At 51.5% G+C, this 16,928-nt stretch overlaps 1 protein-coding gene across 1 annotated transcript in view; it reads right to left on the reverse strand.

Annotated features, from left to right (window-relative positions):
* Kcnn3 (potassium calcium-activated channel subfamily N member 3) overlaps positions 1-16,928 on the reverse strand; it is a 211,259-nt gene that overhangs the window by 128,568 nt on the left and 65,763 nt on the right. The window contains exon 2 of the mRNA XM_045138346.1: positions 15,182-15,277. Coding sequence (XP_044994281.1) covers positions 15,182-15,277 — 96 coding nt within the window. The remainder of the gene's footprint in view (positions 1-15,181; positions 15,278-16,928) is intronic.

The following is a 16,928-nucleotide window of genomic DNA, read 5'->3' on the forward strand; positions in this document are numbered from 1 at the left end:
TGAGCCACCTCTCCAGCCTTCATTCCTCTTTTTTTTATTTTTTGTTTATATTTATTTATTTATTTGACAGCAACAGACAGAGAAAGAGGCTGAGAGAGAGAGAGAATGGGTGCATCAGGGCCTCCAGCCACTGCAAACAAACTCCAGATGCATGTGCCACTTTGTGCATCTGGCTTACGTGGGTCCTGGGGAATTGAGCCTCGAACCAGAGTCCTTAGGCTTCACAGGCAAGCGCTTGACCACTGAGCCATCTCTCCCGCCCCTCATTCCTGACTCTTGAACAAGTGTACCCAGGGGTTGTCATCTAAGGAACATGTTTTCTCAACTTTTCTGTCAGCACAGTCCTGCAGTCAGAAATCAAGAGACCCATGAGCCAGAGGCCTTAGTCTTTAATAGACTATGAATAATCTCTCATTCTTTCAAAATATTTATTTATTTATTATAGAAAAAGAGAGAGAGAATGGGCATGCCGGGACTCCCTGCCACCACGTGCAAATTCCAGATGCATATACCATTCTGTGCATCTGGCTTTATGTGGGCACAGAACTCTAACCAGGACCAGCAGGCTTCTCTGACCTCTCAGCCATCTTCCCAGCCTTGACTTCTCACTCTTTTTTCTTTTCTTTTTCTTTTATCTTTTTTTTTTTTTTTTCCTGAGGTAGGGTCTCACTTGAGGCCAGGCTGACCTGGAATTCACTATGTAGTCTCAAACTGGCCTTGTACTCACGACGATCCTCCCACCTCTGCCTCTCAACAGCTGGGGTCAAAGGTGCACGGCTACGGCTCCCAGCTTAATCTCTCACTCTTACCTAAAACGCCCTTCCAGAGCCACTGGGAGCCGTGCCCTAGTGCCTCCCACGGTCAGCTGACCCTTCCTGAGCCCTTCTCCTGGCCAGTTTGGGGCTGCTGCCATTGCAGCCATTTCAGCCCTGCCTTGCCCTCCCCGACTCACCAGAATGGCTCCAGCCCTGCTCAGCCTCACTTTCAGCAACACCTTTAGAGCCTTCTGTGTCCTTCCATTTCCCCAGAAGCCCTGGGCTTTCACCCCAGGCCGCTCAGCAGACCCCTTCTCCTAGCGGACCTCAGGTCCAGCCCCTCCCCCTGCCCCTCTGCAGCTCTGCCCAGCAACAGCGCGGGGGGGGGGGATCTCCGTGCCACCCCGGGGAAGGGCTTGTGGGGTTGTTCTGTGGCTCAGCCCGCTGCTGCACTTGCTTATCACCTCGTTAGATCATGAGCCCTGTTGGGGCAGGAACCTCACTATTCCAGTGGTGCCTGGCTCTGAACAGACCTTCAGTAGCTCTGGCTTGAAGGAATTAATCACCTTTTGTCCAGTCCTCAGGGGAGGTAGAGAACAGTTGCTATTTCTAACAACGGCAGGAAGACAGATATCGCCCTGCCCCATGTCCACCTCCCCATCCTGCACACACAGCGGTAGGGATTCCTCGTGGCTGGTTTCTTATACATTCTCTTTTTTTTTAAAAAAAGGAGATTTATATATATATATATATATATATATATATATATAATTATATATATTATAATTATATACATATATAATTATATATATAATTTATTTATGAGAAAGAGGAAGATACAGATAAAGAGAATGTGTGCCCCAAGGCCTCTAGCCACTGCAAATGAACTCCAGACACATTCGCCCTCCCTGTGCATCTGACTTACGTGGGTCCTGGGGAATCAAATGGGGGTCCTTAGGCTTCACAGGCAAATGCCTTCACTGCTAAGCCATTTCCCCAGCCCTGGTTTCTTACACATTCTAACAGGAGAAATGAGAAGGACCTTGAACAAGGATAGCTTCCTACTCCATCGGCACCAAGGAAGGAACTGGGGCAGTGACGGCTGGAGTCTGCGGGCAATGGCACAGGGACACACTTGACCCCAGGCCTGTGTGCCTGCAAAGGAGCCCCGTGACGCCGAGGCCAGAGGCCGCATCTGCTGCGCACCTGGCGGGTGGATGCACCAAGTCTGGCCGCTGATCCCTGCTCTGTGGCTGCACCAAGTGGAGTCACGGAGGTGCCCCGCTGTTGTGGTGACAGCATCAGCACACAGTGGCATGTGGCTCTGCACTGGCCCCTCCTGTGACATCCATGGGCTGTTGGAGCAACACTGATGTGACCCAGCTTTACCAGGTGGCCAAGAGTCATGTTTTAGCCAACCTACAGCGTGCGTCCAGCCTGTGGCTCAGAGCAGCATCCGAGCACTGAGCCAGTCTCACAGCGCCACCGGCTAGACGAGTGCGTAACAGGTGAACCTGGGGCACGGGGACAGGTGAGGCGGGCAGGGCTCTGATAGCCACAGCCTGAGGGGATGCCACAGATTTCCAGAAGAAGATATCTGCAAAGGTGGATTGTCTTTTTTTTTTTTAAATCTCAGTTTCCCCTGTTTGCTTGCTTGTTGGTCTGCATAGCGTGTGTGGGGTGATGCGTGTGCGGTGTGTGTGTGGGTGTGCAGATGCACACGCCCCGTGCACGCTGGCGAGGAGCCAGAGTGTGCCGCGTGTCCTCCTCGATGGCTTTTCTACTTGTTTCCTTGAGGTGGGGCTTTTAGCTGGACCTGGAGCTGCTGGCAAGTCCCCGCCATTCTCTTGCCTCTGCTCTCCACAAGACTTGGGTGACAGTTGTGCATGATCATGCCCAGCTTTTTTTTTTTTTTAATGTGGGTGCTAGAGACCAATGCAGGTTTTCATGTTTGCTTGGCAAGTGCTCTTACCCATTCAGCCATTTCCCCAACCCCCTTACTCCCCTGTTTTATTTTTATTTTATTTAGTTATTTACATATTTATATATATTTATTTATTTATTTATTTATTTGGTTTTTCAAGATAGGGTCTCACCCTAGCCCACGCTGACCTGGAATTCACTAGAGAGTCTCAGGGTGGCCTCAAACTCACAGCGATCCTCCTACCTCTGCCTCCCGAGGGCTGGGGCGCCATCACGCCTGGCAACTTTATTTTTTTTTTAATATATTTTATTTACTTGCAAGCAGAGAGAGGAGAGAGGGGGCATGGAACTCCAGATGCATGCGCCATTATGTGTGCCTGGCTTTACCTGGGTATTGGGGAATTGAACCTGGGGCCATTGGGTTTTGTAAACAAGTGGCTTTGACTGCTGAGCCCTCTCTCCAGCCCGGTCACTTCCTTTAATTATCCTAAAAGCTTTAAGTGGCTGACCGGTTTAATGTTTGAAAGACCTGAGAAGAGTCATCTTTAAACTTTTAAGGTACCGGAGCCAAAGAGCTGCTCCTCTGATTGCTTTCTGTGTCACGTTTGAGGCTGTTGGCGGGTGTCTAGTTCTGTTTCTGGGAAGAGACGCGAGGCCGTTAGGAGAAGGAACAAAGTTGCTCCAGGGAGCTCCTGAACGAACGTGGTTGGTCACTGTGCCCCCACACCTCTCTCCCGAGCATCCCGCCGCTGTGGAACCTTCACGCAGCCAGAAGCCCCAGCCGTCACCTTGGCCGACCTCTCTGCTTCGCAGGCCTCCAATCTGAAGTGGGCCCGGAGGCGGCATCTGGCCCAAGCTCATGCAGGGATGCGAACCATGGACCGTCCAGCCACAGGCCCCGCGTAAGCTCTTGACGCCTGCTGGGCCCAGAGCCCCGGGACCCTTTCCACTTGCTCAGTCCCGCCACTGAGTTAGCATCAACTTGCAGCACCCAACGATGCTTGAAGCCTTTTGAACACTCTGTCTCCTGTGCACTCCCTTCACACAGCAACAGGGCAAGGACAAGTGTACGGTTTCCCGGGCAACACACAGCCAGGTGAGCTGTACCCCTGCAGCGAGTGGGCGGGGGTGGAGGGGAAGAGGCAAGACACTTTCTCATTCACAAAGATGGCTTCTCCTTCACCCGGTTCCCCTGGAGCCCCGCCATAGTCTAAAGGTCAGCATCCAACACCTACCACCCTGGACTCCTGGGGCCAAGGAAGTTTCTGGAAGACTTGGTAAGAAGCTTTGGCTTCCAGAATCAATGGAACCCAGCAGGCTGAATTAGGAGGCCCGGGGCTGATCCTCCTGGCTGGAGCAAGGCTCAGTGAACGCCAGGGCAGAGATGCTCACACCTGCACACATCCCGCCAGGAAACCACAGGACTCAGAACGACATTTCCCAGGAATGAAACTGAAAGTCAACACGCACCCAGCACCCAACAGCAGGAAGCTGCCATACCCCTTGCCCCCCGCAGCTGGGGCCTGGGAAAAACAGGGTGGGTAGAGGCAGGACATCCTCTGGGAGGCAGAAAGAGTTAAACCCAAGTGTTGAAATACTTAGCAAATAAAACCACAACGTGGGCCAGGAGTGGTGGCGCACGCCTTGGATCCCAGCACTCGGGAGGCAGAGATAGGAGGATCGCTGTGAGTTCGAGGCCCTCCTGAGACTACAGAGTGAATTCCAGGTCAGCCTGGGCTAGAGTGAGGCCCTACCGCAAAACATAAAAAAGAAAGAAATCACAATGTCACACAGACTGCAGGACTGGTGCGGTAACCATGGCAATCCATGGTGGGTGTGGTAGGTGTGAGTGGACAGGTCCTGAGCTGGCGGTGGGCTGGCCAGAGGGACCGGGAGGATGCCACCGGTAAAGGCAGCTCACAGGAGTACCCTGGCAAGACTCTTGCCCCTCAGGATGCAAAACGTATGAGCTAGGGCTGGAAGGATTGCTTAGTGGTTAAGGCACTTGACTGAGAAGCCTAAGGACCCAGGTTCAATTCCCCAGGACCCACATAAGCCAGATACACACAGTGGTGCATGCCTCTGGAATTCATTTGCAATGGCTAGAGGCCCTGACACATCCATTTTCTCTCTTTCTTCTCTCTCTCTCCTTCCCCCTCCCTTCTCTCTGTCATAAATAAATAAAAATAAAATATCTTTTAAGTATGAACTAGGGGCTGAAGAGAGGGCTTAGCAGCTAAGGCGCTTGCCTGTGAAACCTAAGGACCCATGTTCGCCTCTCCAGATCCCACCTAAATCAGACAGACAAGACAGAAGTGCGCAAGGTCACACGTGCAGATGAGGTGGGTGACTCATGCGTCTGGAGTTTGATTGTAGTGTCTAGAGCCATGGCATGCCGATTCTCTCTCTCTTTCGAATAAAAAAAAAATTAAGTATGAGCTAGGGCTGGAGAGGTGGCTTAATGGTTAAGGCACATGCCTGTGAAGCCCATGAACCCTGGTTCAATTCTCCAGGTCCCACATAAGCCAGATTCACAAGGTGTCTGGAGTTCGTTTGCAGTAGCTAGAGGCCCTGGCGTACCCATTCTCTCTCTCTCTCTTTCTCTAATAAATAAATAAAAATAAATTCTTTTTGGTTTAAGTATGAGCTGTAAGCCAGCTCTGCTGACTTAAGTCAGCCTCTCCGCCATTTGGAGACCAGTTTTCCTGACAAGAAGGAAAGGGATCATATCTGCCTTGCATAGCCCTGGGTTCAGCGTCCATTCATTCACTGTTCTGCCCGCACTGAGTGCTCCTGTGAGCCGCTGGGAGGGAGCCCGGAGCTAGGGAAGGGGAGGTGACAAAAGCTGGTAGCACTCACAGCCCACCAATCGGACATGCAGTGACAGCGGATGCAAGAAGGCCACCTTGCTTGGGGTCTAGGGGTGTTCAGAAAGAGTCCCCAGAGGAGGCATTGCCAGTGTCTAAGCTTAAAAACCAAGAAGGTGACATCAGCAAGGTCTGAGACCTTTGTGAAAATATCCTTAAATCACAAAGCACACGCATGATGTGATGGAACTATCACTGTCCGGGCAGCTGCCCAAGTGCCAGCCTCTATCTTCAAAGAATGGTCTGCCCAGGTCTTCTGGTGCTGCCATTGTAGGGCCAAGCATGGCGTGGTCTGCCTACCCTGGCCCCCCTTCCTTTTTCGTTTTCTTTCTTTCCTTCTTTCCTTCTTTCTTTCTTTCTTTCTTTTCTTTTCTTTTCTTTCTCTCTCTCTCTCCTTCCTTCGCTCTTTCTTTCTTTCTGTTTTTTTTTGAGGTAGGGTCTCACTCTAGCCCAGGCTGACCTAGAATCCACTATGTGGTCTCAGGGTGGCCTTGAACTCACAGTGATCCTCCTACCTCTGCCTCCTGAGTACTGGGATCACAGGCTTCCTTTTTATTTTTAATTTTATTTGTTTGAGAGAGAGAGGCAGAGAGAAAGAGAATGGGTGCACCAGGACCTTCAGCCACTGCAAAATGAACTCCAAACACATGCGCCTCCTTGTGCATCTGGCTTACGTGGGTCCTGGGGAATCGAACTTGGGTCCTTTGGCTTCCCAGATAAGCACCTTAACGGATAAGCCAGCCCTCCAGCCCTCTGCTGTTTTGGTTTTGCTTTTGAGACAGTCTCACACGATAGCCCACACTGGCCTCCAGCTCTGGTTCCTCCTGCTTCCTGTTAAGACACGCATATGCCTCCACACCAGGCCTCCTCCTCCTTCCTTCTCTCCAGCCCTACCAAGCAGCCCAGGCCAAGGCCAGGAGCAGCAGCTCTGTAATGAGTCTCCTGGAACACATTCCCCATTTTCCATTTTCCACATGCACTGTGATCGATCAAGGGAGTGTTAATGAAAGTAGGGCAGGAGGCAGGCAAATGCTTGGCAGAGGAGGCTGCCATGTTGAGTGTCCTTGTCAAGCCTGGCACCCCTTCAGTGCTGCGACCACGTGAGCTCTTGTTCCCTTTGTGCTCAACACAATGGAGTAAGGAGCGGAGAAAGTATGGGCACACCAGGGCCTCGTGCCAATGCAAGCAAAATCTGGATGCATGTGCCACTTTGTACATGTGGCTCTATGGGGGTCCTGGGGAATTGCACGCAGGCCATCAGGCTTTGCAAGCAAGTGCCTTGTACTGCTGAGCCATCTTTCCATCCCACCTCTAATCTTTTATTTATTTATTGGCTTTTTGAGGTAGGGTCTCACTCTAGCCCAGGCTGACCTGGAATTTACTATGTAGTCAGTCTCAGGGTGGCCTCAAACTCACTCCTCTGGAGTGCTGGGATTAAGATATACACAATCATGCCCAGCTGATCTTTAAAAAAAAAAAAATTTTTTTTAATTTACTTGAGAGAGAGACTGAGACTATAACACCAGGGCCTCCAGCCACTGCAAACAAACTCCAAACACATGCACCACCTTGTGCATCTGGCTTACATGGGTTCTGGGGAATCGAACTGGGGTCCTATGGCTTTGCAGGCAAGTGCTTTAACCGTTAAGCCATCTCTCCAGCCCTCGGCTGATCTTTTTGAGTGTCCTTTTTCAACCTCTTGTAAATGTCCCTTCCTCCACCTCCTTCCTGCCTGTTGAAATTCCTCCAGGGATCTTCCCCGTGTCCTCTTAGCTCCTGCTTATCCAGAACCTGCCCTCTGCAACAGCGTGCGGGAAGCAGCTGGACGCGCCTCCCATGCCCAGAGCAGAGCCCATCTCCAGTTCTACAGTGACCTCCTTTCTGTCTTAATGAGTGGCACTTTCAAGCACTGAGTTATGCAAGCAATTAGGAAACTCCTCTCTCTCTCCCTGAGGACAGTATATTCATCCTAATTGGTGACCAAATCTTGTCACATCCCACTTGCTTAACATCGCTCATGCGTGGCCCCTCCTCCTGCCCCTGTCCATGCACTCACCCTGGTTGTGGGCATTGCTGTCCCTCACTGGGACACTTGTAATTGGCTTCTAGCTGTCTTCCTGCCTCTGAAATTGAGCCTCAATATGTGCACAGCATTGCAAGAGCATCCCATGTAAAATTTACATCTGTTCGTCTCTACGGCTTGACACCCTTTCTCTCTCTCTCTCTTTCTCTTTTTTTTTTTTTGTTTATTTTTATTTATTTGAGAGTGACAGATAGAGAAAGAGGCAGACAGAGAGAAATAGAGAGAATGGGCGCACCAGGGCCTCCAGCCATTGCAAACAAACTCCAGACACATGCGACCCCTTGTGCATCTGGTTAACATGGGTCCTTGAACCGGGGTCCTTAGGTTTCACAGGCAAGCACTTAACTGCTAAGCCATCTCTCCAGCTCAACCCTTTCTCATTTTTAAAAAAATTATTTTATTTGAGAAAGAAAAAGAGAGAGAAAGAAAATGGCCATGCCAAGGCCTCTAGCCACTGCAAATGAACTCCAGATGCATGTGCCACCTTGTGCATCTGGCTTTACGTGGGTCCTGGGGAATCGAACCTGGGTCCTTTGATATTGCTGGCAAGCACCTTAACCACTAAACCATTTCTCCAACCCATTGACACCCTTTCTTGAGTCCTGCTTCTGCCTAGGGGATATTGAAAGACCCTGTAACAAGACAAGCAAATGCCCACTGGACCTGTCCACCACCCCTTACAGTGTTACCACTGCCTGGGAGCTTGGCCTTGTGGCCTTCCTAATGCATGCTGCAGTTTCCCATCCCAGGGACATCTTCGTCACCTTGTGCCGGGGCCTCAGCTAAACTGAGACAATTTGCATATGTTATCTAATCTGAGCTACACAGCGACCTTTGGTGGTGGGAACTGTCACTGGTCCAGTTTTCAAGCAGGAAATGGACCCAAAGGGCTGAAGTAACTTGCTGAAGGGCCTCAGACACTGTAAAAGGTGACGAAAAGCGGAACTGAGCCCAAGCTGGGCCGCTTGGATATCAACGTGGCCAGCCACTCGCTGACCTGCCTGGTGGGAAGGCCACCACGCGCTGAAATTAGAGCTGCTCGCTCAAGGTAGGCAAGCCCTGGGGAAGCAGTGGTGATTTTAGAGATCCTAGCCTAGACAGCCAACCTCTTGTCACCGGCTCTGCCCAGAGCAGACGCACCAAGCACCCACTGTATGAATACCTGAGCTGGATGGGCAGAGGGGAGCAAGGCAGGCAGGGCATGGGGGCGGGCATCAGGGAGGGCAACATTCCGTGCTGTATATAACACACTAGGTGTGTGCCAGTGACATCTAAAACACCAGCTATGGCCTGAGAAGATGAAGTTGGTGACAGCCAAACACAGGAATGAATGGCCCAAGGGACAACACCATTTTCAGTGAAGGTTGTTCTTGGCAAACGAACAAGATGAATTGTGTTGTCATTGCTTTTTAGGATTCACTGCCCTGAGGAGAAGAGGTTCCCAAGACATCCAAAGCTCTACTCCAAAGCCATGAGAAAGGAGGGCCAAGGAGAGACGGGATCTGTCTGCAAAGGCAGAGGTGACCGACCGCACGGAGTTCATAGAGCCTGCTATCCTGCTCCAGAAATAGGACCAGGACCAAGGGTAAATTCCAGGGAGGGCTGGCTCCTCTGCACAGTAGAAAGACAACTTTCTAGACTCACGATGCAGTGGGTGAAAGCGACTCTATCTCTGTTGCCTGCACAGAGCTCCTGGCCGGGCCCTCGCTGGACGGGCACCACAGTCAGGAAGTGTCCTCTTGCTATTCAGGTGCCACCCATGTGGCAGATAGAGACGTGGTCCCCGGAGAGAGGACAGGACCAGGGGGACTCGCTCTTGTGAATTAGACTAAGGTTGTCATGAAAGAGACGTCATGTAGTTGTCAGTCTCTTCCCCTTATGTCCTCACTTAGCACGACACACATTGCTTGTATCTGGAGGATGTAAGCACTAAACGCTACCTGCAAGCAGAAGGCAGCCCGCCTCAGACACTGCACGCATTCAAGCAGAGAACGACCCTCCCCAGACACTGCACATCTTCAACCACTGAACGGCCCTCCCCAGACACTGCACATCTTCAACCACTGAACGGCCCTCCCCAGACACTGCACATCTTCAACCACTGAACGGCCCTCCCCAGACACTGCACATCTTCAACCACTGAACGACCCTCCCCAGACACTGCACATCTTCAACCACTGAACGGCCCTCCCCAGACACTGCACATCTTCAACCACTAAACGACCCTCCCCAGACACTGCACATCTTCAACCACTGAACGGCCCTCCCCAGACACTGCACATCTTCAACCACTGAACGGCCCTCCCCAGACACTGCACATCTTCAACCACTGAACGGCCCTCCTCAGACACTGCACATCTTCAACCACTGAACGGCCCTCCCCAGACACTGCACATCTTCAACCACTGAACGGCCCTCCTCAGACACTGCACATCTTCAACCACTGAACGACCCTCCCCAGACACTGCACATCTTCAACCACTGAACGGCCCTCCTCAGACACTGCACATCTTCAACCACTGAACGACCCTCCCCAGACACTGCACATCTTCAACCACTGAACGACCCTCCACAGACACTGCACATCTTCAACCACTGAACGACCCTCCGCAGACACTGCACATCTTCAACCACTGAACAGCCCTCCACAGACACTGCACATCTTCAAGCAGAGACGACCCTCCACAGACACTGCACATCTTCAACCACTGAACGGCCCTCCCCAGACACTGCACATCGTCAACCACTGAACGGCCCTCCCCAGACACTGCACATCTCCAACCACTGAACGGCCCTCCCCAGACACTGCACATCTTCAACCACTGAACGGCCCTCCCCAGACACTGCACATCTTCAACCACTGAACAACCCTCCCCAGACACTGCACATCTTCAACCACTGAACAACCCTCCCCAGACACTGCACATCTTCAGCCACTGAACAACCCTCCCCAGACACTGCACATCTTCAACCACTGAACGACCCTCCACAGACACTGCACATCTTCAACCACTGAACGGCCCTCCCCAGACACTGCACATCTTCAACCACTGAACGGCCCTCCCCAGACACTGCACATCTTCAACCACTGAACGACCCTCCACAGACACTGCACATCTTCAACCACTGAACGGCCCTCCCCAGACACTGCACATCTCCAACCACTGAACGGCCCTCCCCAGACACTGCACATCTCCAACCACTGAACGGCCCTCCCCAGACACTGCACATCTCCAACCACTGAACGGCCCTCCCCAGACACTGCACATCTTCAACCACTGAACAGCCCTCCCCAGACACTGCACATCTTCAACCACTGAACGGCCCTCCCCAGACACTGCACATCTTCAACCACTGAACAGCCCTCCCCAGACACTGCACATCGTCAACCACTGAACGGCCCTCCCCAGACACTGCACATCTTCAACCACTGAACAGCCCTCCACAGACACTGCACATCTTCAGGTAGACAACAACCCACCCCAGACACTGTACATCTTCAAGTAGAGAGGAATCCTTCCCAGACACTGCACGTCTTCAAGCACAGAGGAATCCTTACCAGACACTGCACATCTTCAACCACTGAACGGCCCAACCCAGACACTGCACACATTCAAGCAGAGAATGGCCCTCCCCAGACACTGCACGTCTTCAAGCAGAGAATGGACCTCCTCAGACACTGCACATCTTCAAGCAGAAAACAGCCTTCCCCAGACACTGAACATCTTCAAGCAGAGAATGGCCCTCCCCAGACAATGAACCTGGTAACATTCCTCTTAAACTCCTCAGTTTCATAACCATGAGAAATAAATTTCTATTCTTCCATCTGACACTGCCTTGGGCTCTTTGTTCTAGACGCACATACTCAGAGGATAGGGGAGCAGCTGAGACACCTCCAAGAACCTTCTCAGCTTCAGTCTGCACAGCTTTGAGCTATAGTGTAATTTGAACTACTCCACTGTTACAGTGGTCATTTTCCTCAGAAATACAGTCTATCTAAGCTAGCAAAAAGGAATGCTGTTCTAGAAGATGACCACTCTAGCCTTGAGAGGGTGCTAGCCAAAGGCCCAGGACCTGCTATGAATATCTGGGGCAGGAATGGGGGAGATGGGACTATGGTCATCTGGTCTCTCCTAAAATTTAGCCAAGTAACCAGCAACTGTGGTGGGTGAGGAAGTTCTAAATCAAAGCCCCAAGGCTAGCCATGCCTGCCACTCTGCTCACATGAGCAGTGGAAAGTGGTTCCATCTTTCCCCTAGAGAACTGGTCAGTCGCACTGGGGATAGCTCCTCTCTCCATGCTCCAGAAACAGGCCCTCCAAGGTCAAGCAACCACACCTAGACCAGGGAATTGCAAAACTGAGGGCCCTCGGACCCATAATTACCAGGTGAAGAGGATGAGCCCCAAGACCATGGACAAAAGTCAGGATATAAGCATTTTTGGAAAACCAAGGTATTGAGTCTAGCACCTTCCATTCAAAAATGTGCTGCAAGCTGGAGAGATGGCTCAGTGGTTAAAGGTGCTTGCTTGCAAAAACCCTGATGACCCAGGTTTGATTCCCCAATACCCACGTAAAAGCCACAAGCACAAAGTGACATATGTGTCTGGAGTTTGTCTGCAGTGGCAGGAGACCCCTGGCATGCCCATTCTCTCTCTCTTTCTCTTCCTCTCTCCCTCACTCTCTCTCTCTCTCTCTCTCTCTCTCTCTCTCTCTCTCTCTCTCTCTCTCAAATAAATAAATATTTTTTAAATGTTGTACAAACATATGCTCCTTGTCAGACACAGTGGCTCCTTGGAAATGCAAAGATGAATGATGTCATTGTCCCCGAGATGGACGAGAAAACAACAGTATGGCCAAGGGAGGTGTGGGTAGAGAGCAGTGCCCTCCCGTTGGCTGCCTGGATCCAAGACATCCCCAGCCCCTCTGGCCTGAGACGGGAGCCAGCACAGCCTCCTGCAGAGGAGGACATGAGGTCTCCCAGAGGTTGAGGTTGCCTCTGAGTCCCTCAGCTGACTTTGGGTGGCACGGAGCCTGGCCTGGGGCTCAGATTGGTGACCTCCATCTTGACATGATCCATCGACCCCAGTCCTCCCCACCTGTACTGCTGGCTGCTTTCTGGGGTCTACTGGGTGAGCCTGAATTCAAGTCCATCTTGAACTCCATTTGCACTCCACTAAGTCACACCGTGGCTTCTGGGGCTCCGTCCTCAGAGCCCAGCATCAGTGCAAGCAGCTTAGACCCTGCAAAGGCTGAGGAGTCCAGTCTTTAGAGCCCAATCATGGACATACCAGAAGGTCCTGATAAGGTGGCCCAAGACCAAAATCTCTATATCCCACCCAGCCACAGCAGCCATGACTCCTTGGTGGAATCGGAACCCTCTTTAGGACCAGGAGGCCTCCTGTACTGAAGCTGGGCCAACACTCTGCCTCCAGGACAAAGGAACAAAAAAAGGGCTGGGATTGGACAGCGATATTGGCTTGTGTTTTACATGCCCCTAGCCCCATGCCCTCCTCGCTCCATCCTCACATTAGCCCAGCAAAGTCGAAATGAATCACCCACGCTCCAGATGAGGCCACCAAGACCCAGCAAGGCCACAGAGCCACAAAGACCCATTAAAAGAAGAGGTTGTTGGGGCTGGAGAGATGGCTTAGCAGTTAAGCCATTGCTTGTGAAGCCCAAGGACCCTGGTTCGAGGCTTGATTCCCCAGGACCCATGTAAGCCAGATGCACAAGGTGGCGCATGCATCTGGAGTTCATTTGCAGTGGCCTGAGGCCCTGGTGCACCCGTACTCTCTGTCTCTCTGCCTCTCTGCTTCTTTCTCTCTCTTTCAGTCTCAAATAAATAAAAATAAACAAAAATAAATTTAAAAAAAGAAGAAGAAGAAGAAGGGGTCATGGCCGAGACTCAACCCCAGCATTTCCTAAGTTCTGGTTTTCGTCAGTCTCTTCCTGCTGTACAGATGTGAATCTGTCTATGCTCCTCTGGCCAGAGCACTGGGAAGGTATCCAGACTCACATGCACACAACAAGAAACATCTGGATATCATGGATGACCCAAGTCCCCAGTGAGGAGATGAGCCTGGAGGGCAGAGCAATGGGCAATTACCATCCTGAGAGGGTCTGCCAGCTCCGCTTGCTCCAGCATCACGCTCCCAGACCATCCTCCTTGACCCCACCAATCAAACTGGATCCAATCAAAATGGACCAAGAAATATTTCCCTGAGTGTCGAGTCACCCCTGGGCAGTAAGAAACACGGGCCTCGGGCTGGAAAGATGGCTTAGCAGTTAAGGCATTTCCCTGCAAAGCCAAAGGACCCAGGTTTGATTCCCTAGCACCCACATAGAGCCAGATGCAAAAGGGGACGCATGGATCTGAAGTTCGTTTGCAGTGGCTAGAGGCTCTGACATGCCTGTTCTCTTTCTCTCTCTCTCCCTCTTCCTCTCTGTCAAATAAATAAAAAAGCTGGGCATGGTGGTGCACGCCTTTAATCCCAGTACTTGGGAGGCAGAGGTAGGAGGATCACCGTGAGTTCAAGGCCACCCTGAGACTACGTAGTGAATTCCAGGTCAGCCTGGGCTAGAGTGAAACCCTACCTCAAAAAACCAATAAATAGGGCTGGAGAGATGGCTTAGCGGTTAAGCACTTGCCTGTGAAGCCTAAGGAACCTGGTTCAAGGCTTGATTCCCCAGGACCCACGTTAGCCAGATGCACAAGGGGGCACATGCGTCTGGAGTTCGTTTGCAGTGGCTGGAGGCCCTGGTGCACCCATTCTCTCTCTCTCTCTCTCTCTCTCTCTCTCTCTCTCTCTCTCTCTCTCTCTCTCCCTCCCTCTCTCTCTCTCCCCCTCTTTCTCTCTGTCTGTCACTCTCAAATAAATAAATGAAAATACCAAAAAAAAAGGAAGACAAATACATTTAAAAAAAAAACACCAATAAATAAATAAATAAAAATAAAATATTTTTTAAAAAGAAACACAGGCCTCAGCAACCATAGCATATAGCTACTGTGTCTAGAACACGACGCCTCCCAGCCTGCCATCCACAGAGGTACAGTCCACATATTCAGAAATGCAGGCTTCCTGCTGGTGTTTGATCCGGTGTGAACTCGTGTGTGTGGGAAACCCTGCCCTCCCACCCCCTGGCCCCCACAGCCATAGAGCCATATGCCCAGTCCTGAAACCCTCCAAGATGAAGATAATGTCTCTGTTGTTTGAAAGCCGCAGGGTGGTCTCAAAACATTCTCCCCCATGGGGATATAAACCAGAAGAGAAGAGCCAAGATCTGTTATCAAATCATCCAAGGGGCTGGTTATGGTGATGCACACCCTTAATCCCAGCACTCGCGAGGCAGAGGTAGAAGGATTGCCATGGGTTCAAGGCCACCCTGAGACTACAGAGTGAGTCCCAGGTCAGGCTGAACTGGAGTGAGACCCTACCTCAAAACACAAAAATAAATAAAATAAAATCACCCAAGGACCTGGGTTGGGGGTACACAGCTTCAGGCCAGAGCAAGGCAGGAGGGTGGGCCACTGTTTGAAGTGGGAGGCACCTACCTGGACTTCCCGTGTGTGATAGGCGATGATCAAACCCAGCAGGATGATGGTGGATAAACTGATAAGGCATTTCAGGGCCAATGAAAACATGGAATCCTGCAGGAGAGAGGGGAAAAGAATTAGAGAGAGCCAGATAAGAAGCATCTCATGGGCTGGAGAGATGGCTTAGTGGTTAAGGTGTTTGCCTGTGAAGCCAAAGGACCCAGGTTCGATTCTCCAGGACCCACATAGCCAGATGCACAAGGGTGCATGCACCTGGAGTTTGTTTGCAATGGCTGAAGGCCCTGGCTTGCCCATTCTCTCTCTGTCTACCTCTCTTCCCTCTCTCTCTCTCTCTCTCTCTCTCCTTGCAAATAGATAGATAAAGTTTTTTTTTTAAAAAAAAAAAAAAAAGAGGCATCTCACTGAGAAGGTGTACAAAAGAGTCCCTCCTGGGAGCAAGGTGAGACACCAAGTTAACCTGAGCTTCGGGCTGCATCCAGGCTGCCTGCTTGGAACCTCCGCTTTCAAGGAGGAGTAATCATGTTTTCCTTCCCAGAATGACCCCATCTGAGCACGATGTATTATACCTGTGCCATTGTGCTGGATTCTGGTTGTTGATGTATTTCTTAGACTTTTTTTTTTTGGCCTCCACGCTCATAAGTGATGTGAGCATCATTCTTTTCTGGTGTGTGCCAGCATTATTAGTGGCTTGGGCATCCTTATAATGCTAGCTCAGGTCTCTACTTTGTCTTAACAAACCTGAAACACAGCTTTCTGCGGTCTTCTGCATCCCTGACCTTGACCGTGGGGCAGTTCTTTCAGGAATGGACCAGAATGCTTTAGCTGCTCTGTCTCCTGGCTCAGGTCAAGAGTAGGGGAGGATCATCGGGGCAGCTACTAGAGGGGTACGGAGCCAGCACAGGAGCCAAGAGGGGTCCTGATTACGGGAGAAGGCCCTGGCCGTCCTCCCAGTCAAGGTGGAAGACCTTAGTGCCACCATCAGCTGTGGGGCAGCTCCGAGACCTCCCATCTGTGATGGTGAGCTGGGGATATTAAGCCCATCTGCTGGCCCATGCCTGCCACAGCGACTCGGAGCCGCATGACGGTCAAGGTAACTAAACAGGCTCAGGGAGCGCTAGACACCAGTATTTTTTATTAACTCATTTGCAAGGAAGGAAAGAGAGAGGGAATGGGCATGTCAGGGCTTCTTGCTGCTGCAAACAAACTCCAGACACTTGCACCAGTTTGTGCATCTGGCTTTACAAGGGTGCTGAGGGATGGAACCCAGGCCATCAGGCTTTGCAAGCAAGTGTCTTTAACCTCTGAGCCACCTCCCCAGTCCACAGACCCCAGTGTTTTTGTCCCTTAGCCCCTGCAGCTGTCTGGGAGTCGGTGCTCCTGAGTGGCAGGAGTCTGAACTAGAGCTGCCTCCAGCCCTGAAGGAGGATGGGACTGGCTCCGAGCCAAGGCAGACGACGGGGCAGGCAGCGTTTGTGAGCCCTGCTGTGTGGGGTGCCGTACTCGGTCCTAGGAGCTGCACGCCACCCAACGGACAGCACTTGTCCTCAAGGCCACCCGTGATGTGCCGTTCCCGCACATCCCAACTTTACAGACATTGCATGCCCGTGCGCCAGGGTTCAAAGCCAGGGCCCTCTGGCCACCTCGCCCCCAAGCCAGGGCACTGTTCCCAAACCCCAAGCCCATTCTATACCAAGAAACAGAAGTCCTTAATAACAGATCCAAGTGATAGATCAAGGGACCAAAC

This window comes from Jaculus jaculus, chromosome 19 (assembly GCF_020740685.1).
Source record: "Jaculus jaculus isolate mJacJac1 chromosome 19, mJacJac1.mat.Y.cur, whole genome shotgun sequence".
Lineage (NCBI taxonomy): Eukaryota > Metazoa > Chordata > Mammalia > Rodentia > Dipodidae > Jaculus > Jaculus jaculus.